General features: G+C 39.9%; 1 protein-coding gene across 1 annotated transcript in view; it reads right to left on the reverse strand.

Annotated features, from left to right (window-relative positions):
- Positions 1 to 3,465: 3,465 nt before the first annotated feature.
- The window catches only part of SNCA (synuclein alpha), a 62,243-nt gene continuing 41,390 nt past the window's right edge, over positions 3,466 to 24,318 (reverse strand). The window contains exons 5-6 of the mRNA XM_030449723.1: positions 5,054 to 5,143; positions 3,466 to 4,107 (exon numbers count right to left, since the gene is read on the reverse strand). Coding sequence (XP_030305583.1) covers positions 4,075 to 4,107; positions 5,054 to 5,143 — 123 coding nt within the window. The 3' untranslated portion in view covers positions 3,466 to 4,074. The remainder of the gene's footprint in view (positions 4,108 to 5,053; positions 5,144 to 24,318) is intronic.

The following is a 24,318-nucleotide window of genomic DNA, read 5'->3' on the forward strand; positions in this document are numbered from 1 at the left end:
AGGATATAGAAGTATAGAACTGGAAACACCATGTCACTATGGACTGCCACATGGCATTTGTATAAGGAGACCAAATGTAACCTGAAGCTATGGGCATCCTAAAACACCCATATGAAGCCAGCAGGAATCTTACCACTTGTTTCAGTGAACTTTGGATCAAATCTAAGTAGTCCTAAGACTTTATGAACATGCATAGGTAGCCATTCTGTACCTGGTTTCCATTGTGCTTCTGGAAGACTTCCAGCCATTAAATGGACAGCCTGAATTTCTGAGTCTCCTGGAGGCAGAGGTCTCCATTCCGGAGTTTGCTGGAGCTGATTGACCCACTGTCCATGTCAGATGCTTCCATATGAGAATCACTGAGCCTGGACTGCTCATGCTACAAAAGCCAGAATAAGTAAAATATGTGCTTCCTGAAGATTCATAGATTCATAGAATCAGATGGGTTGGAAGGGACCTCAGAGATCAAGTCCAACCCTTGATCCACTACCACTGCAGCTCCCAGACCATGGCACTGAGTGCCACATCAGTCTTTTCTTAAAAACCTCCAGGGATGGAGAATCCACCACCTCCCTGGTCAGCCCATTTCAATGCCTGATCACCCTCTCCGTAAAGAATTTTTTCCTAATATCCAACCTAAACCTCCCCTGGCACAACTTGAGACCATGCCCTCTTGTCTTGCTGAGAGTTGCCTGGGAAAAGAGACCAACCCCCCCCTGGCTCCAACCTCCTTTCAGGGAGTTGTAGAGAGTGATGAGGTCTCCCCTGAGCCTCCTCTTCTCCAGGCTGAACACCCCCAGCTCCCTCAGCCTCTCCTCACAGGACTTGTGCTGGAGTCCCTTCACCAGCCTAGTTTCCCTCCTTTGGACCTGCTCCAGGACCTAGGCATGCCCCTCTTCCTCAATTTCAGGACATTGTAATTGTCCTTGTCTACAACTGTGTTGAGGGAAAGAAGGAAAATCCTGGGGGGATAGGTGGGTTCTTCTTGCCTTATCCCTCACATACAGTGACTTGAAAGTCATTATGCCAGAGGCACGTGACATTAATACTTATTAACACTATGATTTACAGTAATAAAAACATTATTACAGTGTGCCTAATTAGTAACCATAATAAGACCAATAAAAGCTGTTGAAATAGAACAAAAAAAGCAACACGTATTTTTTTCCCTGAAGGACTGGGATATGGTGAGACCAATTATTACCTTATAATCTGAGGACAGAAGATTGCTTTCAGTTTGAGTTGAAATCCTGACTCTTAAGGAAAAAAAGGCTCTGAGGTACATTCCTCTCTGGTAGGCATTGCTTAAGCAAATATTATCACAACAATAGAAGCATTTTTAAATACCCAGGGCAGACACTTAAAAAAAAAAATCTGAATACAGCAGTGTCTGTTCAGTTCAGCTGTAGCATACAACACAATTCTGTCGTTTGCAATCCACGCATCAGTATTCATCTTACTGCAGGAAATAAGGCAAAATGGCATTTAGTTTACCTGGAAAGGATGGTCAGACAGCCTTTAAAGAATCTAATTAAAATGCAGCTTGTTACTAGAGCAGTGCATCACACTGTGCTGCCATAGTAACCAGGGGTCCCATGGACTTTCGGGGCCATCTGAGGGCATGTCTGCAAGAGGGATGAGAACCACAACCATTGCCTATGGTACATTTTGAATGACCTGAAAGCTCTGAATGATTTGCTGATGTCAGGCTATAAAAGAAAATAATTAACTCCTACATGCTCAGACAATGGGCCAGTCTCAGGAGTCAATTTATTTTTATTACTGTTTTTTATGACATACTGCTCCTCACAGATTATTTAAGACTTGCGTGACTTATTTACAACATGTGAGCAGCAAAGCAGTTTCATGTGATTCCTTAACAGAAGATCAGTAGAGCTATCAAGATCTAAGGGCTGTGGGAGAGAAGATGAACAACAGAAATATGTGTTCTACTCAGGCTGCTATTTCCAGTGCTATTTCCTGGAGTATCAGGCAACTGGTTGCTCTCAGTAGTTGCTTTTAGTGGATGAGTCCCTGCTAGTGTGCTGGGAAAAGTCATACTAAAGTAATGGGCTTTTCTTTCCAATTCCTACTACAGGACCAGAAAGATCCTTAAAAATTATTAATAATTATAAAAGCAGTATTTTACATTGTACCTTGTCCTGACACAAAAGATTTTCCAGGGACACAAAAGAATTTCCATGGAGGCATTAAGATGAGCTTTAAGAATATAGATGTCCAGGTCAAGAGATTCTTTTGACACACCACCTGTGAAGGAGACTGCCAATTGTTAGTGGGATGTTGCAGGTTAAAATGAAAGATTTCTGCAAAAAAAGTGCAACACCTTATGCTCCACCAAGTAATTTAATGACTGATGGAAATACTCATCAGTAGTACATTCTCCAATTGGTCTTAAAAAAGAGCTTCATAGCAATTCTTCTGAAACAAAATAATTTCCTTAGAAATATGGGACTGGGACTAGGGGATGACATGGGAAATTGAAGCACTGGTTTTCTAAGCATCATGAAGCCAGTATCTTATCGTGGTTTTGGCTGCACCATCCTCCTACAACATCAGCTCTCACTCTAGCCAGAAGGGATGGGTACATACCTGGAGAGATCTCCTCCAGGCTGGGCACACTAATACCAGGAAGGTTGCAGAAAGACAGACAGGAGCCCAGTTCAAGCACAAGTTGAGAGTTTAGCCTCTGAGGTTTTGGGTATCTTCTTGTACATGTACATACAGTGACATATATTATGTGGTTGTTCTTAAATTTCCCCATTTATAAACCCAGGCAATACTACTTACCTGTTTTAAAATCCATGCCACAGAACACTGGAAACACTGGCTGTAAAGGAAGTTCAAAATTCTACTTAGGATTAGAGAACCTTAAGTGAAAAAAAACCACTGCATCATTCAGGCTAGAGGCAACATTTGATCCAAAATAACAGAAAATAAAACGTGACAGAAGGAAAAACATCTCATATTTAAACCATTTTACTATATGGAAGAGTATCCAGGCAACATAATAGCTAAAAATTACTGTGTCTAAAAATGGACAACAGACTATACTTTTCCTAAATGAGACTTCATGCAAGACAAATTGATTACAAGAAAACCATTACTCCTCTGTATAGCCCACCACTTTAACAGCCTTGAAATAGCAATTTTTCAAAGGGCCTCACAGTTTCCTGATAATCTGCTGCAACCCATTATTAATGGCTTCATTCACGCTCAGGTTCTCCTTACAACAGAAAGTTTATCAGCAGTACAAATCAATCTGTTTTGTCAACATTCTGCTCCAGCTGCTGTACCAGCCTGATACTCTCATTTTTCATCCTGGTTTTGGTATAGACTGGGCTTCCCTTTGCTGGTTTTCTTCCCCTTTGCAGGAAGCAACACAGCCTGAACACTTCAATGGGGGCTTCTGGAGAGGAAAGGTGGTGTTATAAATCATCACTAATTTTCATTTTAATGGGTTATGTTTTATTTGTTTCAGTTGAACACCATTATTTACAGACACAAGTTAATAAAACACATCACAAACCAATAAACTTTCAACAGCTAATATTTATAGGTGCATAGTTCATGCTCAGTTACTTTTTTTTATATGTATAATACATACACACATATATATATAAAGCTCTCACAATAAGTCATCTCTGCACAGAAAGAAGAGTCATAGGAAACAAATAAAAAGTGTATCATAAACAATATTAAAATACTGACAGCCTATCAACAAAACATGTACAGAGTTAGAAATAAGCAATAGACACTTAGGTGTTTTTATTTAACATTTTCTTTTTTAACTTTTAAACTTGAAGCCACAATATCCACAGCACAACAATGACCCTGCCAACCAGCTTTCATTTCAGCAGGAGGGAAATGCTGAAACAAGGTGGATGCAGTCACAGATACTCCAATCATTGCTGATGGAAGACTTCAAAATACACTGTAAAAACTGTAAAAAAATTTTACGACTGGGCACATTGGAACTCAGCACTTGTACAGGATGGGACGTCTTTAGTAGTAGATTTAGTAGATTTCAGGAGATATAAAGGAAGGAAGGGACTCTCATGCTTCAGGTTCATAGTCTTGATACTCTTCCTAATGAGGAGAGCAGAAATCAGTGCTACCAGAATTACAGATCAATGCATCCTACTCACACTGCTTGCTCTGGTCCTTGTGGAGTCAATGTCAAAATATTATGGATTTTCATGTGACCAGGATGCTGCTATTTCTTACTATTTTGTCACATCTTCCAGATACTGTACCTTACAAACTGGGAGGTTTACAGGAGAATTAGGCTTTGGCACTGGTTAACATCCTATCCAGCTGATCTTGCCTAGATCTCCCAAGGCTACCCATGGAAATTCACTTGAAGGAGGAGGGCTGAAGAGCCCACCAGGTGCTGCAGATACTTGTATGAGTCAGTCAGTCACCTAAATGTGTGTTTAACAACTGGTTTGTGAGCAGTCTCCATAATTTCAGTGATATGCAAGATGTATGTGGTCAATCACATGCCTTTAAGTCTTTTACTGGATCATGGCCTTAATGTTTTATACCTCTCGTTTTCAGCCTGATTATCTGTACTACTGTAAAACTGCCACTCCAGCTACTCCATCATGCCAGACATGGCAGTATTTTAGATAGCAGGTTCATGAAAAGAAACAAAATTATTTTCTCTCATAATTTCATAAATTTAAGAGCATAATGATGAATTATGTTGTTTTACAAAGCATGATGTTTCAATAAATGGCCAAGCTATTAAACCAAAAAAAAAAAAAAAAAAAAAAAAAAAAAAAAAAAGGTTTGCTGTGGATTACTCAGAAACCCAGACACAAGTGTTTTGAAACACACTAAATTTAACTGTTAAACTTCCTTACTATCAGGAAATTTTTGTGATTCCCAGTCCTCTACTTCTAGGAGATCTTGGCCAAAGAGACTGCAGTGCTGCTGTGCCCCACACCAGGCTAATGTCACTTGAGCAGGTGGTCCCCTCCTCTGCCCTTCTCTTACGTGCATTCTACAGCAAATACCACAAGAGCTTTACCTCTGGAGGCATCTCGTAAGCCTCATTCTCAGGATCCATGGCAACATCTGCATTATTCACCATTCCCTCCTGCAGGAAACCTTCTTCATTCTACATGTAAAACAGGGAAAGAAAAGTGACAGACTGTAAGTGCTTGTCTTGTCATTTAAGCCATGTCTTTCCTCCCCATCAGTGACTGAATTCTTGGCTGTGGGATGGTGGCAAGGGAAGAGCAGGAGGACATCCACTCCTGAGAGATCTCCCTGTTCCACAGCAGTATCCCTGGGAATAACTAGTATCATCTTTCTGAATAGCTGAACTCCTGATATACCCTTTCTCTCTTGCCATGGACAGAAGTCAATCTGAACAAAAGAAGAGTACTGCCACCAAGTTGCTGAATATCATTGGAAAATATTTTAATACCACAAAAAATGCCTTGGTCAAGCTATGAAACAAACCAAAACAAGTGCTTTGCTCCTTAAGAATCTGATCTGGGAAATGAAGCCCCCCCAGAATTGTTTAAGTAGGTTATCACATTAATTTCTGATTAGCTGCTTGGGGGAATACAGTCACAGGTATGTAAACGTAGTTGTAAAAGCAGGCCAAAAGAATTGGGTTGTATCAAGACACAAAAATGAGATTGTAAATAAATGACATATTTTTCAATGCTAATAATGAAAGTAGAGGGCTTTTTTAAAAAAATGTTTAGACACATCAATAGTCTCATAAATTGTTGCTTATTTTACAGATTCAGCCTTTTCATGGTACATTCCAAAGTGGCCAAAAAAGAGAGAACTATTACAATTCAGACTATCGTGTGCTGTTTTTTCCTTCAGTTTTAGGACCTAACTGTACTGGGAAAAGTTGTTTTCCTTTAATGGGTCACACCTCTATGTGCTTTCATATGTCAACCAGCATGTTACTCTGTGCAGTATTAATATAGGATACATGGCACTACCAGGTACCCAGCTCCTTACAGATTTTTTTCTGGGCTTCTGTTACTGACCTCTTAAAAGTCCTTCTGTTTTATATGGCAATTTCCATAAGAACCTCTTGGAATTAATGAGATTGCAACAGCATATGGAATAACTTGCTAAATAAGACTACCTAAGTGTTGTCCAAGAACAATAGGTACTATTTACCATCTAGAACAAACACAAATTTGAAAGGAAAAAAAAGAACATTCCAATTGGGCCAATTCCCACAGTAGTTGTTACTGCAGAACTTCAGAGAAGAAGCATGGCTTTTGGCAGCACAAAAACTGCTTGAGTTCATCCTGAGCTGTAAGAAAACTGATATAACACCAGGCAAAGTAGCTCAATGTAACTATTGTGATGATGCTGATGTATAGCAATTTATACCAATCTAGACAGAAATGCACTAAAAAAAATTGACAGATACTCTGGAAGAAATTAACTTTAGAAAAACCCTGTAGGCTGGCAGTGTAGACAGAAATACAAAGTTAAGTAAGTTACAAACCAGACTAATGAGGCAATTATTCAAAGTCTGCAATTTATAGGATAGTGAAGCTAAATTAAATTTAGGATATAGATGAAATGAGGATAAGAGAGGTTAAACTTGAAACTCATCTCTGCGAGTTTAGCACAAAAAAAAAAAAACAACAACAACCCAAAAAACCAGTGGCACTTTACCTTCACTTAGTCTTCCTCAAGTTTTTGCTGTTCACTGTTTGCCAGGTGGTTTACGGGGTGACTTGAGTCATAACATTCTTGTTTCTCACCTCCTGCATCTTTCCATGCACCAATTGTGACTTTGTCTGCCAAACCCAAATCCTGTTCTCCCTTTTCTGGCACTGATGCATCTACATGTCCACAGGTTTTGCACCATAATCACTGAAGTCCATGATGCGCAGGATTTATTTCCATAATGTGGATTTTTCTCTCTTGCTCTTACTTTAAAAGGACAAATATGAAAATACCTGATTCTTTTGCTTTCCAATGGGGCCAGATATGCTTTTTTCCTCTAGAAGCAGACAGTACAGTCCATGTGTGGAAATGCCTATTATTCTGCCAGTTCCCTCCATATACATGCCTGCTGTCAGTTACCATCCTGTGCTCCTCTACGGCATAGATAACGTGGACGAATTCCAAAAGTCAAGGGGCATCAATGAATTAGATTGCTAATATCTTTATTTAGTCCTTTGTCTTCCAGAAGAACTAATAATTTTGGATGTTCAACATGACAGGGAACTTTTCAAGCATGAAATTATCAGAAAACCTGGGCCCAATTACAGTTCTGCCCTGGCTTATCAAAACATTCAAGCCCTTAAGACAATTTGTTGTGCACTATTTAATTACTCTAGCTGCTATACAATTTTTAGTAGCATTTATGCCCATTTACTTTCATGAGAAGTAGCATCAATCCCAATCAGCTTTTTCTGAAATAGCTAAATAATACGTGCAATGCACATTTTAAAGCTGTTACCGTGCACTACATATCAGCTCTAAGGGCCCAGGGCTCCATTCTACTGTTTAATCCTAAATGTAATTTAATTTCTGCTTCCCCCAATCATTATATAGAACAGCTTCAGCTAACAATCACTACACCAAGTAAACCTGGGCCTAAAATCAGTCTTGAGATTGCACAAGGAAGAAAGGATGCAGCTTAATGTTATCTGTAGCAGGAAAACAGATGGCAAATGAAACTGCCAGGACCATTAGTTAACGATGAAGAAAAAGATTTGACAGCCAAATTTCAAAGAAGAGCTTCAAAGCTTGTACACTCTTTGTTAGGAACCTCTGCCATGGGGAAGGATTACAGGGACACAATGCCAAAGAAAACATTGAAGTTATTGTCCTCCCAAGTTGTTTCAGCAAGTTCAGGATGGAGATTCCCCTACAGCTGCAAATCAGCAGCACTAGTAAAATTCAATGTCAATCACAACACCAATGTTTTTTCAAATGAAGCTAATCTTAAGCCATAACAAACAATCAAGGGAACTCTGCCTGGAAAAGGATTATCACTTCTGTCCAGCTGCAAACAGTAATACAAAGACCACCTTCCACATTGATCTCACTGGAGTTCAGTCAAAAATGACATTATCCTTGGTCACATTTGTATATTTAAATGTATAGCAGAGGTGACCACATAATTTTTAATGGTGGCTCCCTCTGAACTTAGGACATCACAAAAATAAACCACCACCCCAGAAATACAGAGCCATCAAAGGTACACCTTAAATCATTATTTACCTCCTTTAAAACAAATGCAATTTTATGTTCTTGTGATCAGTAATTCCATATCCTGATTCAGCTTTGGAAAAGGAAAAACACCCAATATACCACTTCTTGAGTTAGTATGAAAGACATTTTTCTCTTGAAGCTGCCACCTCTATTCTTAAACCATATGGAAAAACTAAACAGAAGCTTCTCAGAGATGAAGTCAGTCTTAAACTGGGGAGTTCTTTTGCAGGGAAAACACTTTAAAAAGGGAAGATCACTGCTCGTGCAATAAACAAAGTGTCAGAGGAATAGTAATGTGAGGATGTCTGCTTGTTCTCTGAGACCTTCCTTAAGAAAGAGCAAGTGCCAGCCTATATCTTGGTTTGAAGCACACTCATTCGGGGTAAGATCTGTATTTCTACACCTCCAGAGAGCCTTGTGCCCTCAGCCCCCATGCTACAGAAAGCAAAATTTCGGGATGAGCCAGAGGAAGAGCACACCACACCAGACCCTGCCCTTCCTAGGAGCCAAAAGTGGTGTCAGTTTGTGCTGCCAGCACTCCACAAACCTTGGTAACTATTACACAACCCAAACCCCGTGTGCCATCAGTCCACCTCACCCCTCCATACCTTCCTGGGCATGAAGTGCTATAGTGCACACCCTCCCTTCCCAGAGAATGCTGGTTCTCTTGTTTTGTTGAGCAACTTAGGTAATTTTATAAACAAAGGGGAGACAGTGTCCCATCATCATAAAGTGGCACATTTGCACCAGTTCTGATTCAAAGAACAGGCAAAAAATACCTGGTACACAAGAGGGGTAAAAGTAAGATGTGAAATAGAGGTTATTGGCTGCAATGGCTTCAAAACATTGTTCCTTCTCCTTACTATGGGAATGAATCCTGCTAAGCTGTGTGTCTGTCAAACAACCTTTGCAATAAAATAATAATCAAACTGATTAAAAAGTGTTCCTGAAGACCCTGTTTTTATTGCCATCAGAAATAAATGATTTTATCTCAAGTCAGAGACAAAAGCAACTTCAAAAATAAGCATTGTAACTGTAATTCATCAGCTGATATAAGCATTATCATTTTCTATCTCTCTGTCTAGTTACACTTTGTTCTCTTTCCATTATGAATGCTGAAGAAGTTCTACAGTCATGTATATTCTCATGATGAGTGGAGACTAATTCCTTTTGCATTGATTCTGTGTTCTGAGATAAATAAGCCAGGCTATCAGAGTGTCAGCTCTTTAGAATGTTTATATTGTCAAGAAGAGAACACCCTGGAAGTCTCTTTTCCTAACCACAGAGGTCAGAAGGCACTTCCAGAGATGATGTGGTCCAACCTGGAGCAGCCAGGTTGGGTTTTGACCATCTGCACAGATGAAGACTCCACAATTTTGCTCAATAACCTGGTCCAGTGTTTGAAACTCCTTGCACACTGAAAAAGTTTTTTCTCATGTTTAAATGCCTTTCAATTAGTGACCACTGCCTCCTGCCATTTCACTGGGCACTGATCTATCTTCTTTACCACCATCTCCATACTTATACACGTGGAGAAACTCCTGCTATAAACCTTCATATTCATGTTGCTTCACACTTGGTGATTTTCTGTCTGTTACTGAGACATTTATGAAATTTCCCATGCAGATATTGTGAGAGAATTTTTTCTCTAGTAGAAAGCTCCACTATCTGGAATCAATTATATACACAAAAATAAGGTGAGATTTACCTCAAGCACCTGACAAATTAATGGAACATGAGAAGTCATAGTTAATTGCAACAAAATAGATTATTATAAACTCAGTGAGCACTGCTCACACCACATCACTTGCCAGTCTGTTATTGAGTGTTTTATATTTACTAATTAGCTGTGAAGCAAGGTAAGATGCAATAAGGAAAAAGCACTTAAGAAGAATAGGGAAAAAGCTATATAATAATAATTCTGGTACATCTGTTTTGTAAAGACCTTTTAAGTCCTTTCTGGAAAGTCCTTTGCATCTCTCAACAAAGTGTTCCACGCAAAACATTTTTAATGCAGTCCAGTTTGTTGTATGTACACACCAGCTGGTACCTGGAAGAGCTTGAAACAAAAATAAGACTGTAAAAAATAAAATTAGAAAATCCTATTTAATAGCATTATTACCTTGCAAAGTTACAGTGTACTGAGAGGTTAAAGTGGTATTGCCTTATACTGTACTTACAAGCACACCAAGGACAGAATTAGCAGAAAAATGGGATGTGATGCTTGGTGAACATGCCCAAACAGTGCTTTCCCTGCTCAGCAATAGAAAGAACAGTCCCATCAGGGGATTTGGCATTCCCTGAGCTCATTAACTGGTCCCAGTAGGTGTCCAGAGAAGCCCATGTCTGCTTCCTCCCTCCCTGCCTGAGAGCCATGGTCACAGACACCTTTGCAAACCTGGATATTAAGTGTAGCCCAGTCCTGGTGCATTATTGAATTTGCTGTTGTTTCAATCTGTATAACCATACTACTAATCTGTCTTTATTACCACACCGTTATTTAGGGATAAATTGTTTATGCCTAAAGCTGTTGGTCTCGTGCCTGTTATTGCATCCTGATCCCATAACTCAGCAGGGCTGCCTTAAGGCTTTTGTGTCTGGTAACTGAATATCCATACAGCCTGACTAAACCCATTTCATTTTTGGTACTATGTGCCCTGTAAGAACATTCTGCAGGAACTGTGTGTTGGTTTTTGTTGGAGCTTAAAATTAAAATTTTGGGATTCTTGTTGCATACCCTCAGTGCAGCTGTTATACAGACTGTCCAAATTCACCTCTTGCTAAGAGCTGAATAGCAATTTGCTATGCCATTGAGATTACAATTCCCCTTTGAAAGAAGGCTGTATCCTTTATTCTCCATGGAATATCAGGATACTCTGGGGCTAAGTGTTGGACCTAAGTGAACAAATAACTGTATTTTCCTTTTGGTAGCTTATTTTTTTACAGGTATTTTAACCATAAAGCCCAGCTTGTATGAGAGACAAACCCTTGAACAAACCAGTAAATTCTCAACAACGTGCAAACCAAAAAAAAAATATTAAAAAGGCCTCAATGTATATATTTTCCTGGTGCTGAGATATTAAATACATGGTGCTGACTATAACTGAGTTTCCAGTTCAGTTTCAATGCTCTAAATCTCCTGCTGACTTATTGCAATAGTCATTGCCTTTAAGCCTCAACTGTGAAGGACAAAGCATTAGCAGCAGTTGAGTGGTTTTACTCCAGAGATGCAGAAAGGAGACATATCTGTGCACTAGCTAGAAAGAACTAAACTGTTTTAATTATCCCTAAGCTAAACACCTAAGGGAAGGAAATTATGAGAAAGCATTATATGGGAAGGAAACTGGCTGTTCCGGTGCACAACTCCTTTAGAGAACCAGTAATGAAATGGGACTACTGCCCTCCTCCTCCTTTAATGGAGAGTGGAAGTGAAGAAGAGCCATTTAATCAAATAAATAAATGTCAGCATGATAGCACAATTTCAATGAAAGGCTAACATAGTGGCCACAAGTGCTACAGGCTGCATTTTGATTCATGTGTTTATGTCCTCCAGTTAGCAATGACAAAAGTGAAAAGGATAAAAAGACTGAGCCCTACAGAGAGAAGAACAAACATGAAGCCAGTCTAAGTGTCTGTGGTTGCCAGTCTGTCTTGGTTTCTAGAAATAACTGGAAATACCTGCTGTTTACAAAAACTTGTAAACTGCTGTAAATTCATGGAAAAATGTATTTCAATACAACATAGATGGTGTATATTTTTGGTTCTTTTCTTTAAAATTCTCCATTTAGTGTTACATGTAAAGATGAGACTCGGCTTGGTTCAGAATACAACAGGAACCTTTCCATGAGCAATACTCTTCCCTAAAACTCAGATTCATGTTTTGCATTAACCAGGGTGGTAAAATTACCTAATTAGAGCTGTTACGTTGTTATTTGCTGCTAAATGGATTACATGGAGAACCCAGCCATCAGCCAGGTCAGACCAGCAGGTTATACAAATTCTAAAATGACTGACACGTGCATTAACTACAGGTTGTCTGGGGCTGAGTCAGTGTGTGATCAGGTTTGTAAACTTGTAAATGTATCCAGAGCATGTGGTCCTTTCAGCTTCATCCTTTTCAGCTTCCCAAATCTATGATGACATTGAAAACTCTACAGGTAGGGGAAGAAAAAGTTAGAGCTTAGCACTTAGAAAGACTGGAGTAATTTCTAATTGCAAAACAGTGGGAATGATACACACTAACTAAACATTACACCAGGGGATTCTGGTCACATCTGTGCCTCACCTGACATTCTCCTGAAGAAGGTAGAGTAGCATAGGTCAATAAAAAATGTTTTAGGGTATTGATCTGCTCAAAATTACACACTACCAACACAGTAATTTACATTCTCAAAACCTGACATTTCAAGAGTGCCATTTTGCAGAAATCTTGAGTCAAGTAATGCCACTATTTTAAATGAGGATTTGGAAAAAAGGACCAAACACTGCACATTACTGTGCATGCTTGGTCATATGCATTAAGAAAGAACAATTAACAACGTGATATTTTTGTTATTCTTACTATATAATTTAAAGATACCTTGACAAAATTAAGTGGCTGAAATGAATAAGATGCAGCTCATTGGGAAAAGTTATTAAGATACTGCACATAAGCACTCACCAAATCAAAGAGGAAGGACAAATGTCGTTAGAAAATAATCATGAAGTTGAAGAATTAGCACTGACATTTTACTGAAAAGAAGGCAAGCCATTCTACCAGGTATTAAAAAGTCTGAGATGTGATCTACTTGCTCTAATCCATCCCAAGGGTGCCTTCTTCTGAATAAAGAACTTAGTCTACCCAATGCATCTTGCTAGGAATGCTGGAAGACCCCAAAGGAGAACATCAGGAATGAACACATCTTGGAAGAGAGAGGAGAGATGATGGGACTTGTTAGGAAAGCATAAGTGAAGTAGGTTTATATATCCTAAAGGAATCACCTTAATTAGGAGTGCCTGGCCCTATGTCTGTCAGGAGCTCCATGGGATCCATCTGTTCCCTTGCAGCAATGGATGATTCTCCAGTCTGTATGAACTCTTCACCAAGAAGGACCTTCATGGATGATACCTCAGCTTTGTCCTCATTAAATAAAACTAGAACATAATACAGGATCTTGACTGATCACACTAACTAAAACAATGGTACATGTCATAACAATTAGCAACCTTGTATGGATTCAGCTCCATTAAATTCATTTAAACTGCAAGATCCCTGTCAAAGCTGCTAAGTTATTTTACCATAATCACATTCCAACATTATGTAACTTTTTAAACTCCAGAAGAAGTTAATGTATAGACTTAAAGCATACATATTCTCTTCCCTAAGAGACAAAATGAAAGGAGGAAAATAAGTGTCCAGTTCTGGGCCCCTCAGTTCCAGAAGGACTGGGATGTGCTTGAGAGAGTCCAGCACAGAGTGACCAAGATGATGAAGGGAGTGGAACATCTCCCTTGTGAGGAAAGGCTGAGGGAGCTGGGGCTCTGCAGCTTGGAGAAGAGGAGAATGAGGGGTGACCTTATCAATGTTTATAAATATGTAAAGGAAGAGAGCCAGGGGGATAGAGTCAAGCTTTTCTCAGGGGTGACTAACAATAGGACAAGGGGCAATGGTTATAAACTGGAGCACAGGCAGTTCTGTATAAACATAAGGAAGAATTTTTTCACTGTGAGGGTAACAGGGCACTGGCACAGGCTGCCCAGGGAGGTTGTGGAGTCTCCTTCCCTGAAGACATTCAAATCCCACCTGGACACAATTCCACTCTGGAAAGGGGGTTGGACTTGGTGAACTTTTGAGGTCCCTTCCAACCCCTAACTAACTATGATTCTTGAAGATCCCTTTAAAAGAATTCTCCACTCATGCACACAGTTCATTCAGTGCTGAATTATCTAAAAGAGCAACCTCTAAACCAGTTATTTCTCCTTGTCTTAGAAAACATTCCCTATAGAGAACTGGAGGACCCCTAGCAGTATGAACAGCCTGGGCTCCCACTTGACACACACAGCGCACAGTTCAGCTCTGTACCCCATCTTGTGCACGTGTATTCACAAAGCAATGAGGTAACATCACTCATTTTGAAGGAAACTTTTAAAGAAAGAGAGCTCTACAGGTAGTGGAGAGAAGGCCTGGTTTTCTCACTGAGCTTCCCCCAGAGGATGAGAGGATAAGCTGATGCAGTCAGCAGTGACTCTGCTTTTACTCTCCCTCGTGTTGAGCTGTGGGCTGACAGGATTGGTAGTGGCAGCACAGTCACCTTCAGAGGCTGAAACTGATTGACAAGATGTGCTGTCAGTGATGTGATTATCCTTCAGTTTTTATCAGCGAGCATTGGGAAAGATTACTTCTCAGTCCACTGGCCTAAAACATAAACATCACGAACATCTCTTCAGCTTATTCTTCTGTAGAATAAGAAATAATTATTTTTATCTTAGTAGAAACTATTAACAAAGCTTACTTAGTAAGGTGTAGAAGGCAAGCAGACTCTTAAAGGACTAATACCTAAATACACAATGCTCTAGTATCTGTGTTTTCTTTTCCTCTTCCCCTGGCACTGTTACTGTTTCTTTGCTTTTTATTTCTGGCTTAGCGGAAGGAAAGCATCAGACAGAAGTCTGATCTCCTCTGCACCACACAAGAGTGGAGTGAAAAGCAAAACAGCCTTTCCCAGGCCAAATTTAGCTCTCATATCAGTATAATCCTGGTGCAATTTTTCACCTCAATAAGGCATTTTTCTACTTGTATCTGTACTGCTGAAAGCAGCCCATCTTTATGATCTTTTCAGACATCTGCTGCTGCTCCAAAAGCATACCATAAAAATCTTCACTACTTCTTCATAAACAGAAAATCATGTGTGCAAGTTTGGATGGGTTTTGAGGAGTCATCTAAGCCACACCTCTGCTTTAGAAGCCACATTAAAGGCCTCCAGTGACAAAAATTCCCCAGTGTCACCAGGCAATCTAATCCTATGCTATGCTTAATTATTGGTCCCATTAGCAGCTCTCCTGGTGTCTAACCTTGATTTCCCTCACTGTCTTTAAGTACCAGTATTTTAATCATAGGGCACACAGTCCTTTTTCTCTCTGTAGCAAAAGGTTTGCTACTGGGCAGACTGTTATCATGATTAATTTCAGTTTTCTCTTTTCTGGACAAAACCAGCTAGTCTGCTCACACAACACAGTTAGAAAAACCTGTTGAGCATCCACTTCCCTGCATCCCCAGTACTTATTTATGAGAAGTGCACACAAGGGATGCAGCTGCTTGGTGTTTGGAGCAGAGTCAAGTAGGTCAGAGATGCTGCTCCTTGGGCTGACAGAGGGAAAGGAGGGAAGAGGCAATGGTGCTTGATGAGGGAAAAAACATCCCAACCAGTTGGGACCTCCTTAGGCACAGATGGAGCTTCAAAAGAGAACTGTTTCTGCACTGTTTTTACCAGAAAAGACTTCTTTTAACAAACTCCATCAAATTATTTGAAATTGGAAAGGATGAAAAAAGAACTGAAATTTAGTTATCACATTTTTTAGAATGGTACTTACCCTCTGGTCCTTTCCTATTAGTAACCACAGTAGTTCCCCAAAAGTCATCTGTTAAGCAGGGGTCTGGGTCCTGGGTGCCCTCTGCACCCAGGAATGAACCGAAGATGTCACATAGTAAAAAAACCACCATAAACTGCTACAATTCACTAGAAACAGTTGGTCCCAAAGCCAAAAGGCTCTTAAGAAAGGGGAACTACTCTTTTTCTACTCATCTGCTTTTATGGCTTAAGAGAGGGGACTCTAATCCTACTCCAGTCATTGTTCCATTAATATTGAGAGGAAATTATGAGAGGAAAAATTGTTCATACACATCATAAACGTAGCACACAAAAGAGCAGCTGAGGCAAAGCATTCATCCTGTTCACAACATCCAGACAGCAGGGAAAAAACCCGCATTTCTTTCAGGACCTTTTGAGTAAAATACTGTTTAGCAATTGTACTCATTACACCCTCAACTTTGAGGATAAACAGAAAAAACAAAACCAAACCACTTTTCTTCATATTTATGGCATAACTATCAACTACATGGAATTTACAGAAGCTGAGATTAAGTTGAGGAAAAATAATTTCATGCCTGTCATACCAATTAGAATGATTATCAAAGCTTATTCCATAGAGATGAAGGTGCTCAGCCAAAAGAGGGAGAATTGAGAGAACGCAAGTGGCAAATCAACTACAGTCACTACAGTTCTTTCTCCTACAAGCCACATTTGCACCTTCTGCAATAAACATCAATATGCCACTCAGGCAATACATCATCATAAATGTTTGGGTTCTCATTCTGGTGGAGCTTATGAAACTTATGTTTTCAGTACTAAGGATGATGCAAAAAAGATTGGCAGGACCAATCCACACTTCAGAAGAGGTTGTTGCATTCATAATATGACTCCCTATAGTCTGAAAACAACACAAAAACCTATCTGCTGCCAGCCCTAAAGATGTTTCTCTACACGTGCTGCTTGGTGAACATTTAGATAAAAATAAGAGACAGGTTCTTGAGAATCACCCAGGCAAGAACTGAACACAAACAACTCACTTGCATTATTGCCACAGCTGGATGCCCGATGCTCAAGCAGTATCAGCAGGACACCCAGCTGGTGAACTTACGTGCAAATGCCACTAGAAATGAGCCATGCTAGAAAGTGCTTACATGGAATAGGAGGCCCAAAAGTAAATTTAGCTTGCCATGAACAAACAAATTAAATGAAATTCAGAAGTATGTTACCTCACAATATTTTAATATTGTTTTCCAAATAATTTTTGTTTAAATATCTTTTAAGTATTTATGCATTTCCACCATAGGGGTACTTTAATGGCTGACATTAAAGTATGATAATTTTTGTAGTAGCTCAGCATAAAGCCAGTTGACATGCTTACAATTGCATAAGCACTGTTCAAAAATAAGATTCAATAAGAAACTATACTGAAAAATAATGGTGATTTCTGTTATATACATGTTTCTGTAAGAGCAGGCAACAAACTGGTTCTTTTTCTCTGGTCTAGTTGCCCATCTGCCAAGAATTACCCAAGTAATTCCAGTGGCACTGGAAACTGCAGCAGTAGCTGCTCTGGCCTTGTTCATCTCTTTCCTACCCTTGCAGTTTTCCAAACATCAGTATGTGGGGCTGCTCAGCAGGCTAAGAGTTAAGCAAACAGGAACAACATGAGTCAGCATGGGCCTTGGCCAATATAGCATTGTCAGAAAGTTGTTTCCAGAATAGTAGCTGGTACCACAAATATTAAGAAGCATTTTTCTGAATGGGTTCTTGCAGAAAAATAATTCAACAAATTCTTTACAACAACGATAACAGATACATACTATATGTATGCAATCTGACAAAAGAAGCTTAAAAGAACATTACTAATGAAAGCTTAAAAGCTTAAACCTGATTTATTGCTATACATTTTATTCGTCTAGGACCTAATTCAGCAAAATATTTTGGAGCATGTATTTAAGCGAATAGTTTCATGGAAGTCAAAGCTTTTACAAAGGTTTAATACAAAAATAACACCACAGTGAATCAAGGACTCACTTTAGAAATCTGGAGTGTTTCAAGCAACAAACTGCTTAATATGATAAGGTATGACAGCTTTGAAATCTGATGCAAACCATTTTTATCCTGTAAGACAGACAGACTTGGCATTTATGCAGCTGTAATTTCCCAAATCAAATCACTGGCAAGAGAGCTCTTCTACTGTACCCTCAATGCAACAGAAGCATTAAGATCCACACATAATGGGACAGCATTTAAGCAAAGCATGTTCCTAACACACGTTCCAATAACCCTGTAGAAACCAAGCTTTATGTAATTCAAAGCAAGCTTTGGACACAATATTGCCCCATCACCTATTTGCTGCAGAAAGGGAACACCTTCAGCACTGAAGTTATTTTTCACACACTGCTGCTGATTAGCCCTGCTGGAAAGAAAAACACTCCAGTGCTTTGTATTGTGTGGGTGATGCTCCCATTTCCCAATTGAGTTAGGTCCAATGTTTAGAGCAAGGGTGAAGTATTTTAAATTGGTTTGTATCAGTACAGTGACTCAGTGATCCCTGAGCAAGTGGGAGGACTTCAAGCATTTGACATTGCTTCTCATATTCTTGCTGCCACAACTGAGAATGTTAGGGAACTGAATTTTCATTTTTATCTTGTCATTTTAAAATCCTAAAAGGGACCATTCATCATTCAGCAGTGTGTTAGATAGCTAGCAGTGAGAACGAAAGGATTTATTTTCCTTCCATGATTAACTTGTTTGAAATCTAGTATGAATTCTTTCATTTGAATACCAGGTATCACCACTTGCCCACTTCTCCTGAAAAAACACCCTAAATTCTCAAATTAAAAATTAATCTGTCTCCTAAACCTTTATGAGAAAAAGACAGAACTAAAATAATCAGATAGAAGATGATGAGCCACGCAATCTGTATGCACAGAACTCATATGTATCTTGGAGGCTTCTGTGAAATAAATTTTAACTTCTATGTTCCCTTTCAAAGCCAAGTGTCTTGTGAATAGTGGCTGGAGACACTCTCAACTCATTAAAAACAGAATTAACACCATCATCTTCACTTTGAAGATGTGTAGGATGCCAGTCCTACAGGCACCAGTACCCTGAAGCACTTGAACATGTTAATCCCACTGAAGGGCACTGTTTTTCACCATAATGTTAATCACATAATATTTGGGTGTATGTCTCTCTGATTACTGAGCTGGAATTAAACTCCTGGGAGCATTAAGCAGCCCTGTTGGCCAGGCTCTGCTCTGTGAGACACCTCAGGAGAGATGACTCCTCTGTCTTCCCACACAAAACCTCATCCCTGGTTGTTAGGGTGTCTGTAACATGCCTGACTCATCTCCATCACAAAGCATCAGTTCAGACTCTTCACTAATCACCTTAATCGTGTTGGCTTCTGCAGCTTGCTCAGAGTCCCCAGCTGATGAATAATTCAGGCTTCAGCCTTAGAAATACACTGAAGGAGTTTGCAGGTCAGGCCTTGTACTTCAGCAGTGACTTTGTAACTTCACTGAAAATACCTTAAGGTCACAATCCCCTTTTCTGCAGCCCAATGTTGGCTACAAACCTTCTTGGAGAGGCTTTAATACAGCTCTAACCAAACGCTCAGGTCTATGATTTAATTAACTGGAACAGAAAGCACTGATACAATTTCCAAGGAAGACCAGTCAATTATACAGTCTGTGTGATTTGAATTCTTCCACTGCATAAAGAGCTGAGATGGTTCTGATCAGGTTTAACTGTTCACCTGGACTGTGTGAAGGCAGATAATTTTGGTAGGGACTTGGTTCTGAGTGATCTCACTTGTTCTTCTGAAAAACAAAAGCTGCTGCACAGCAGCTGATGGAGATTTGGTTGTACTCAAAGCAAAATTAAACTTATTAGTTAGCTTATATAGTGAGTATGCCAAGAGAAAATGATACAAAACCTCAGGAACACTATTAAGACAAAAACTAAAGTTCACATTAATGAACACATAGAGGTTCATGAAAAAAAAAAAAAAGTCAAAAATTTTCTTGAAATTATAAAGATGATGAAACTCTCAATCTTGAAGGAGAAGTAACTTCAGGTCATAGAACTGTAATAATGAGAGTGATCCTAGGACAGGAAACATGTTCATTTTGCCCATGTGTCATAGAACTGTAATAATGAGAGTAATCCTAGGACAGGAAACATGCTCATTTTGCCCATGTGTGAGGGCTCTTACTGAAGTTGTTCATTGATCACTTCCTAGACTTTACTCTGTGAAAAATACTCATCATGTGGAAACCTAGTCTCTTCCTTCCCAGTAGCCACAACTGGAAAAGTTATTTGTATATTAGCTTTTGGGCTGGTGTGGCCTAGTAGCCATTCCTTATCCACATCTTCTCATGTCACATCCATCATAGCTGTATTTCATTCAGATGGTTTTATATGGCTGTACTTAAATTTGTATTGTTCTAAATCTGGTCAGAAATTTACACTTCCAGATACTAAAGCTAAGCTTTTAAAGAGTTAATTCTTATCTTAGAAGTTTCAGAGCATAAACTCAGAGGAAAAGAATATACTATAATGATACACATCTCCTTAGGAGGAATGCAGATTTGATAACAAAGGATCAGTAAAAAATAGGTGTCATTGGGCATCTGGTCCAAAACATTGCAGAAAAATTTCCTTGAACAACGAAAACTTTCTTAGATATTTCTGTCTTCCATTAATTTTGCTTCCTTCATGTAGAATATTTGTAGCTTTATCTGAAAGATTTACAGCACCACTTGATTTGGTAACTCAGTTGTCACTCTGCAGTGAGCAAATAGTAATTATTTATTTCAGGAATATTTCCCTGTGGTTTGAGAGGCAATAAAAATGGAAATAAATTACCTTCTGAATATACATAAGTTAATAATACTTTAAAAATGAACAAAGTAAACTAGACATTAATTGAAAAAGCTTGTTTGCATCTTTTTGGACACCCATTCCCAGTGAGTTGGTTAAGTTCAGCTCAAGTGCTCTGCTTCACCAAGCCAAAGGCACAGATCTTCAACATATGGCTCACTCTGCAAAGGAAGGGAAAAGCTTCCTCCCTGGCTGCAGTTGCCATGTTAAACCCACAAAATGTATGTATGTACCAGGCTAAGTGGGTAATTCCCTAGAACTTGGGTCTTGGAAACAGCACTCCAGATTTCCTTCCACAGGACAAGTGCCTGTGCTAGCCTAAAGGAAGCATTAATTCCTCCTCTTGCCTGCCTAAATAAATACCTTTCTGGCATAGATTTGGCTGTGCACAGAAAGCAACCTATTTTTATACGTGCTACATACAAGCAATGCATTTTGCTGTCAGACAACAGCCTGACCTCAGCTCATTGCAGCAAGGGGCATCCCAGAGCTGACAAAACTCCTGGCCCAGCTGAGCCCACGTCTCAGCAGCTTTGCTTTTCTGCCTGAAATACATTTTGTTTTCCCCTCTACACCTGATTTTTTTTTTGTGCTTTAATATTTCAAACTGCAAACCCAGCAGTCATGTGTTGCCTGCCCCTCAAAGTCACAGCTCCCCTGGTGGATGCCCCCTCAGCAAGGAACTCCCCATCCCCACCTCACTGTGTTTTTCACCACCTCAGGTAAGACCTTGCCCCCCAAGATCAGTCAGTACTGACCTATTCCAGTGAACAGTCCCTTGCCATTATATGTCCTGGCCCAAGGAGCCAGACCTTTGGAAGGGATGAGGATTATCTTCTTCATATCCCCAGATAGTCTACTCTGCTCCAAGACCCATGGTCACTGCTGGATGGCTGTAAGCACATCTCCTCCAGCACACTGGCCTGGCAATTGAAGATAACCAAAACACAGTACTGACCAGATCTGCAATTGACCTCAACAGCTCAGGGAACATCACTGCTACAGCTCCACCATTTTAATTCTACATTTTAACTGACCCACAGACTCAAAATCTCAGCAAACTATCCAGCAGGTGTTTCAGTGTCCCAGCACAGTAAGAGTGCTTACTGAAAAATGAAAGAACTTTCCACTTCAGATAAAACAACTTCTTATCCTCTTTCACATTACATTTCCTTGCCTTAGTCATGGCAACCTGATGCTGCTCAATAGCCCATATTTAACCAACTGCAAATTGAAAGTTGTATTTCTGCATGGGAGTCTAATGAAGAAGTTTAATCTAGCTGTTGAGCTTGCTGAAATGCTGAGAGTACTCATTCTGCAGAAATCCCAGCATGTGTTTTCACTGGTTTTGCTGGATTACATACTGGTATCATGAAACAAGTCTGTTTTTACTGATATGCCTATATCAGCAGTAACTCTTGTAATGCAGCTCTTCCTCTGACATGGATGTGCTGGAGTGTGTCCAGGGAAGGGCCATGAGGATGCTCAGAGGGCTGGAGCAGCTCTGCTGTGAAGAGACTGAGAGAGCTGGGGTTGTTCAGTCTGGAGAGAAGAAGGCTCTGAGGAGACCTCATTGTGGCCTTCCAGTATGTGAATGGGGCTACAGGAAAGCTGGGGAGGGACTTTTTAGGATGTCAGGGAGTGATAGGACATGGGGGAATGGATTCAAACTAGAGGAGGGAAGACTTAGATTGGAAGTTAGGAAGAAGTTCTTCACCATGAGGGTGGTGAAATAATGGAACAGGTTGCCCAGAGAGGTGGTGGAAGCCCCATCCCTGGAAGTTTTTAAGGCCAGGCTGGACAGGGCTCTGAGCAACCTGATCTAGTGGGAGGTGTCCCTGCCTATGGCCATGCCTATGGCATGGTTGGAACTGGGTGATCTTAAAGGTCCCTTCCAACCCTGAAAATTCTATGATTCTATGGCATACTCTGAAAAACTTCCTTACACTATTTTTTTTTTTACTATAAAAGCTGTATTGACATTTGTAATGAAGTTCCTCCAAGAGCTATATCAATATCTCTTCTAAATATAATCTTTCCTCAGAGATCTATCATAATCTCTCGTTGTACACACAGAATCTGTTCAAGCTTTCCATGCATTTAGCAATCTAAAAAAATCTCTGCATCTACCAGTTTGGGGTTAATACTGATCTGCCAGCACTTCTCCAACAACATTTTTTTCCTTTCCTGTCCATTTTTAAGTTGTGTAATTAATTTCTCCCAGTGCCATGGGACTACTGAGGAGGAGCCCATTTCAAAGGCTGTAAAGTTCACAAGAAGTCACCACTCTCTGGATTCTTGCTCTTAAACTGCACAGCAGGAACTGGCTCACAGTCCCTCCCCTGGACAACCTCTCCATTTCCTAGACTGCTTTTTGAGGCTCATTTGTAGCCTGGAGTGATGACATTTGCACCACTAACAAAGCCAAATCATTCCAGAGGCTTGCCATGGTTCTGAAATCAAGGGTATGCCATGTTTACTTACAGTATCACTTTTACTTGGGACATTTGGGAGGAAAAAGTTGAAAATAAAATGTTCACTGCTGTTTCCAAGCAGTGCTTTCCAAGCACAAGCAAATCTCTGTGAACGTAGAGACACTTTAGGTACCATTCTGTGACATTACCAGATGTGACTGTAATGTAGTCACTGCTTTGAAAGAAATTATTATTATTGTTTTTTGTGAGAGAAAGAAAAGGTTAAAAATCAGGTCATTTTCTTCAGAGCTACAGTCCAAACACCAAGATAAGCAAAGCACTCAAAAAATCATGAAACACCATCTGCTCTCCTTTATCTCCTAATGTTTATCACTATTTGTCAGTGTTGTCAACATTAGTCACCCTCCTCATGATACTGGGTGTTTTTATGTTCTCAGTTCCCATATGCAAAATACATGACTGCATCTTATTAAAATACATTGTAAAAAAATAATCCAATTTACCTGATGCCTGAGAAAAGCAGTGCAAGCCAGTACCTCAGAAAATCAAGTTAAAACTATTTAAATGGGTTTGGACTGGTAAATTTATTGGGATATTAAATATACTCCAGGGACTACTTTTCAAAGTAGCTCAGCTTCCTTAAGACTACTAAAGGGATAACCATACTTAAGATCCCATGTAGCGTGCTGAATCTCCCAAAAATTTTGTCTTAACTATGACCACAGAGTATTTTAAGTCTTGTACAAGCCCCATTTTTATGTTGGCACAGCTCTGAACAGAGAAATCCATGGAGCTCTCTGCCACTGGAATCCAGGCAATGCTCAAACATTGAACTGCACGTGGATAAATCTTATTCCCATCACACAGCCTGGGTCAGCACCTAGGAGAAAGGAGTCAAAGCTCTGCCCCTCCTGGCAGCTTTGCAGCCAGAGTTACCCTCAGCTGCTTCACACAGTTCTTATTTTTATGTCAGGTGAAAATGACTTTTGCTATTCTTAAGCAGAAAGTGTGTCATGGCCATAGGGTGACACTGCCTGCTGAGTGACACTGGGGTGCAGCTCTCACCAGGCACTGGAGAGGTCCCAGCAGAGTCCTGGCTGGCAGATGGAGAAGGGGAGCCCAAGCAGTGCTGCTCACAGATGCTTTGCATCAGACTCAGCCTGGCTGAGCTGGGCCCTGAGCTATCTGGG

The sequence above is a fragment of the Calypte anna genome, chromosome 4A (assembly GCF_003957555.1).
Source record: "Calypte anna isolate BGI_N300 chromosome 4A, bCalAnn1_v1.p, whole genome shotgun sequence".
Taxonomy (NCBI): domain Eukaryota; kingdom Metazoa; phylum Chordata; class Aves; order Apodiformes; family Trochilidae; genus Calypte; species Calypte anna.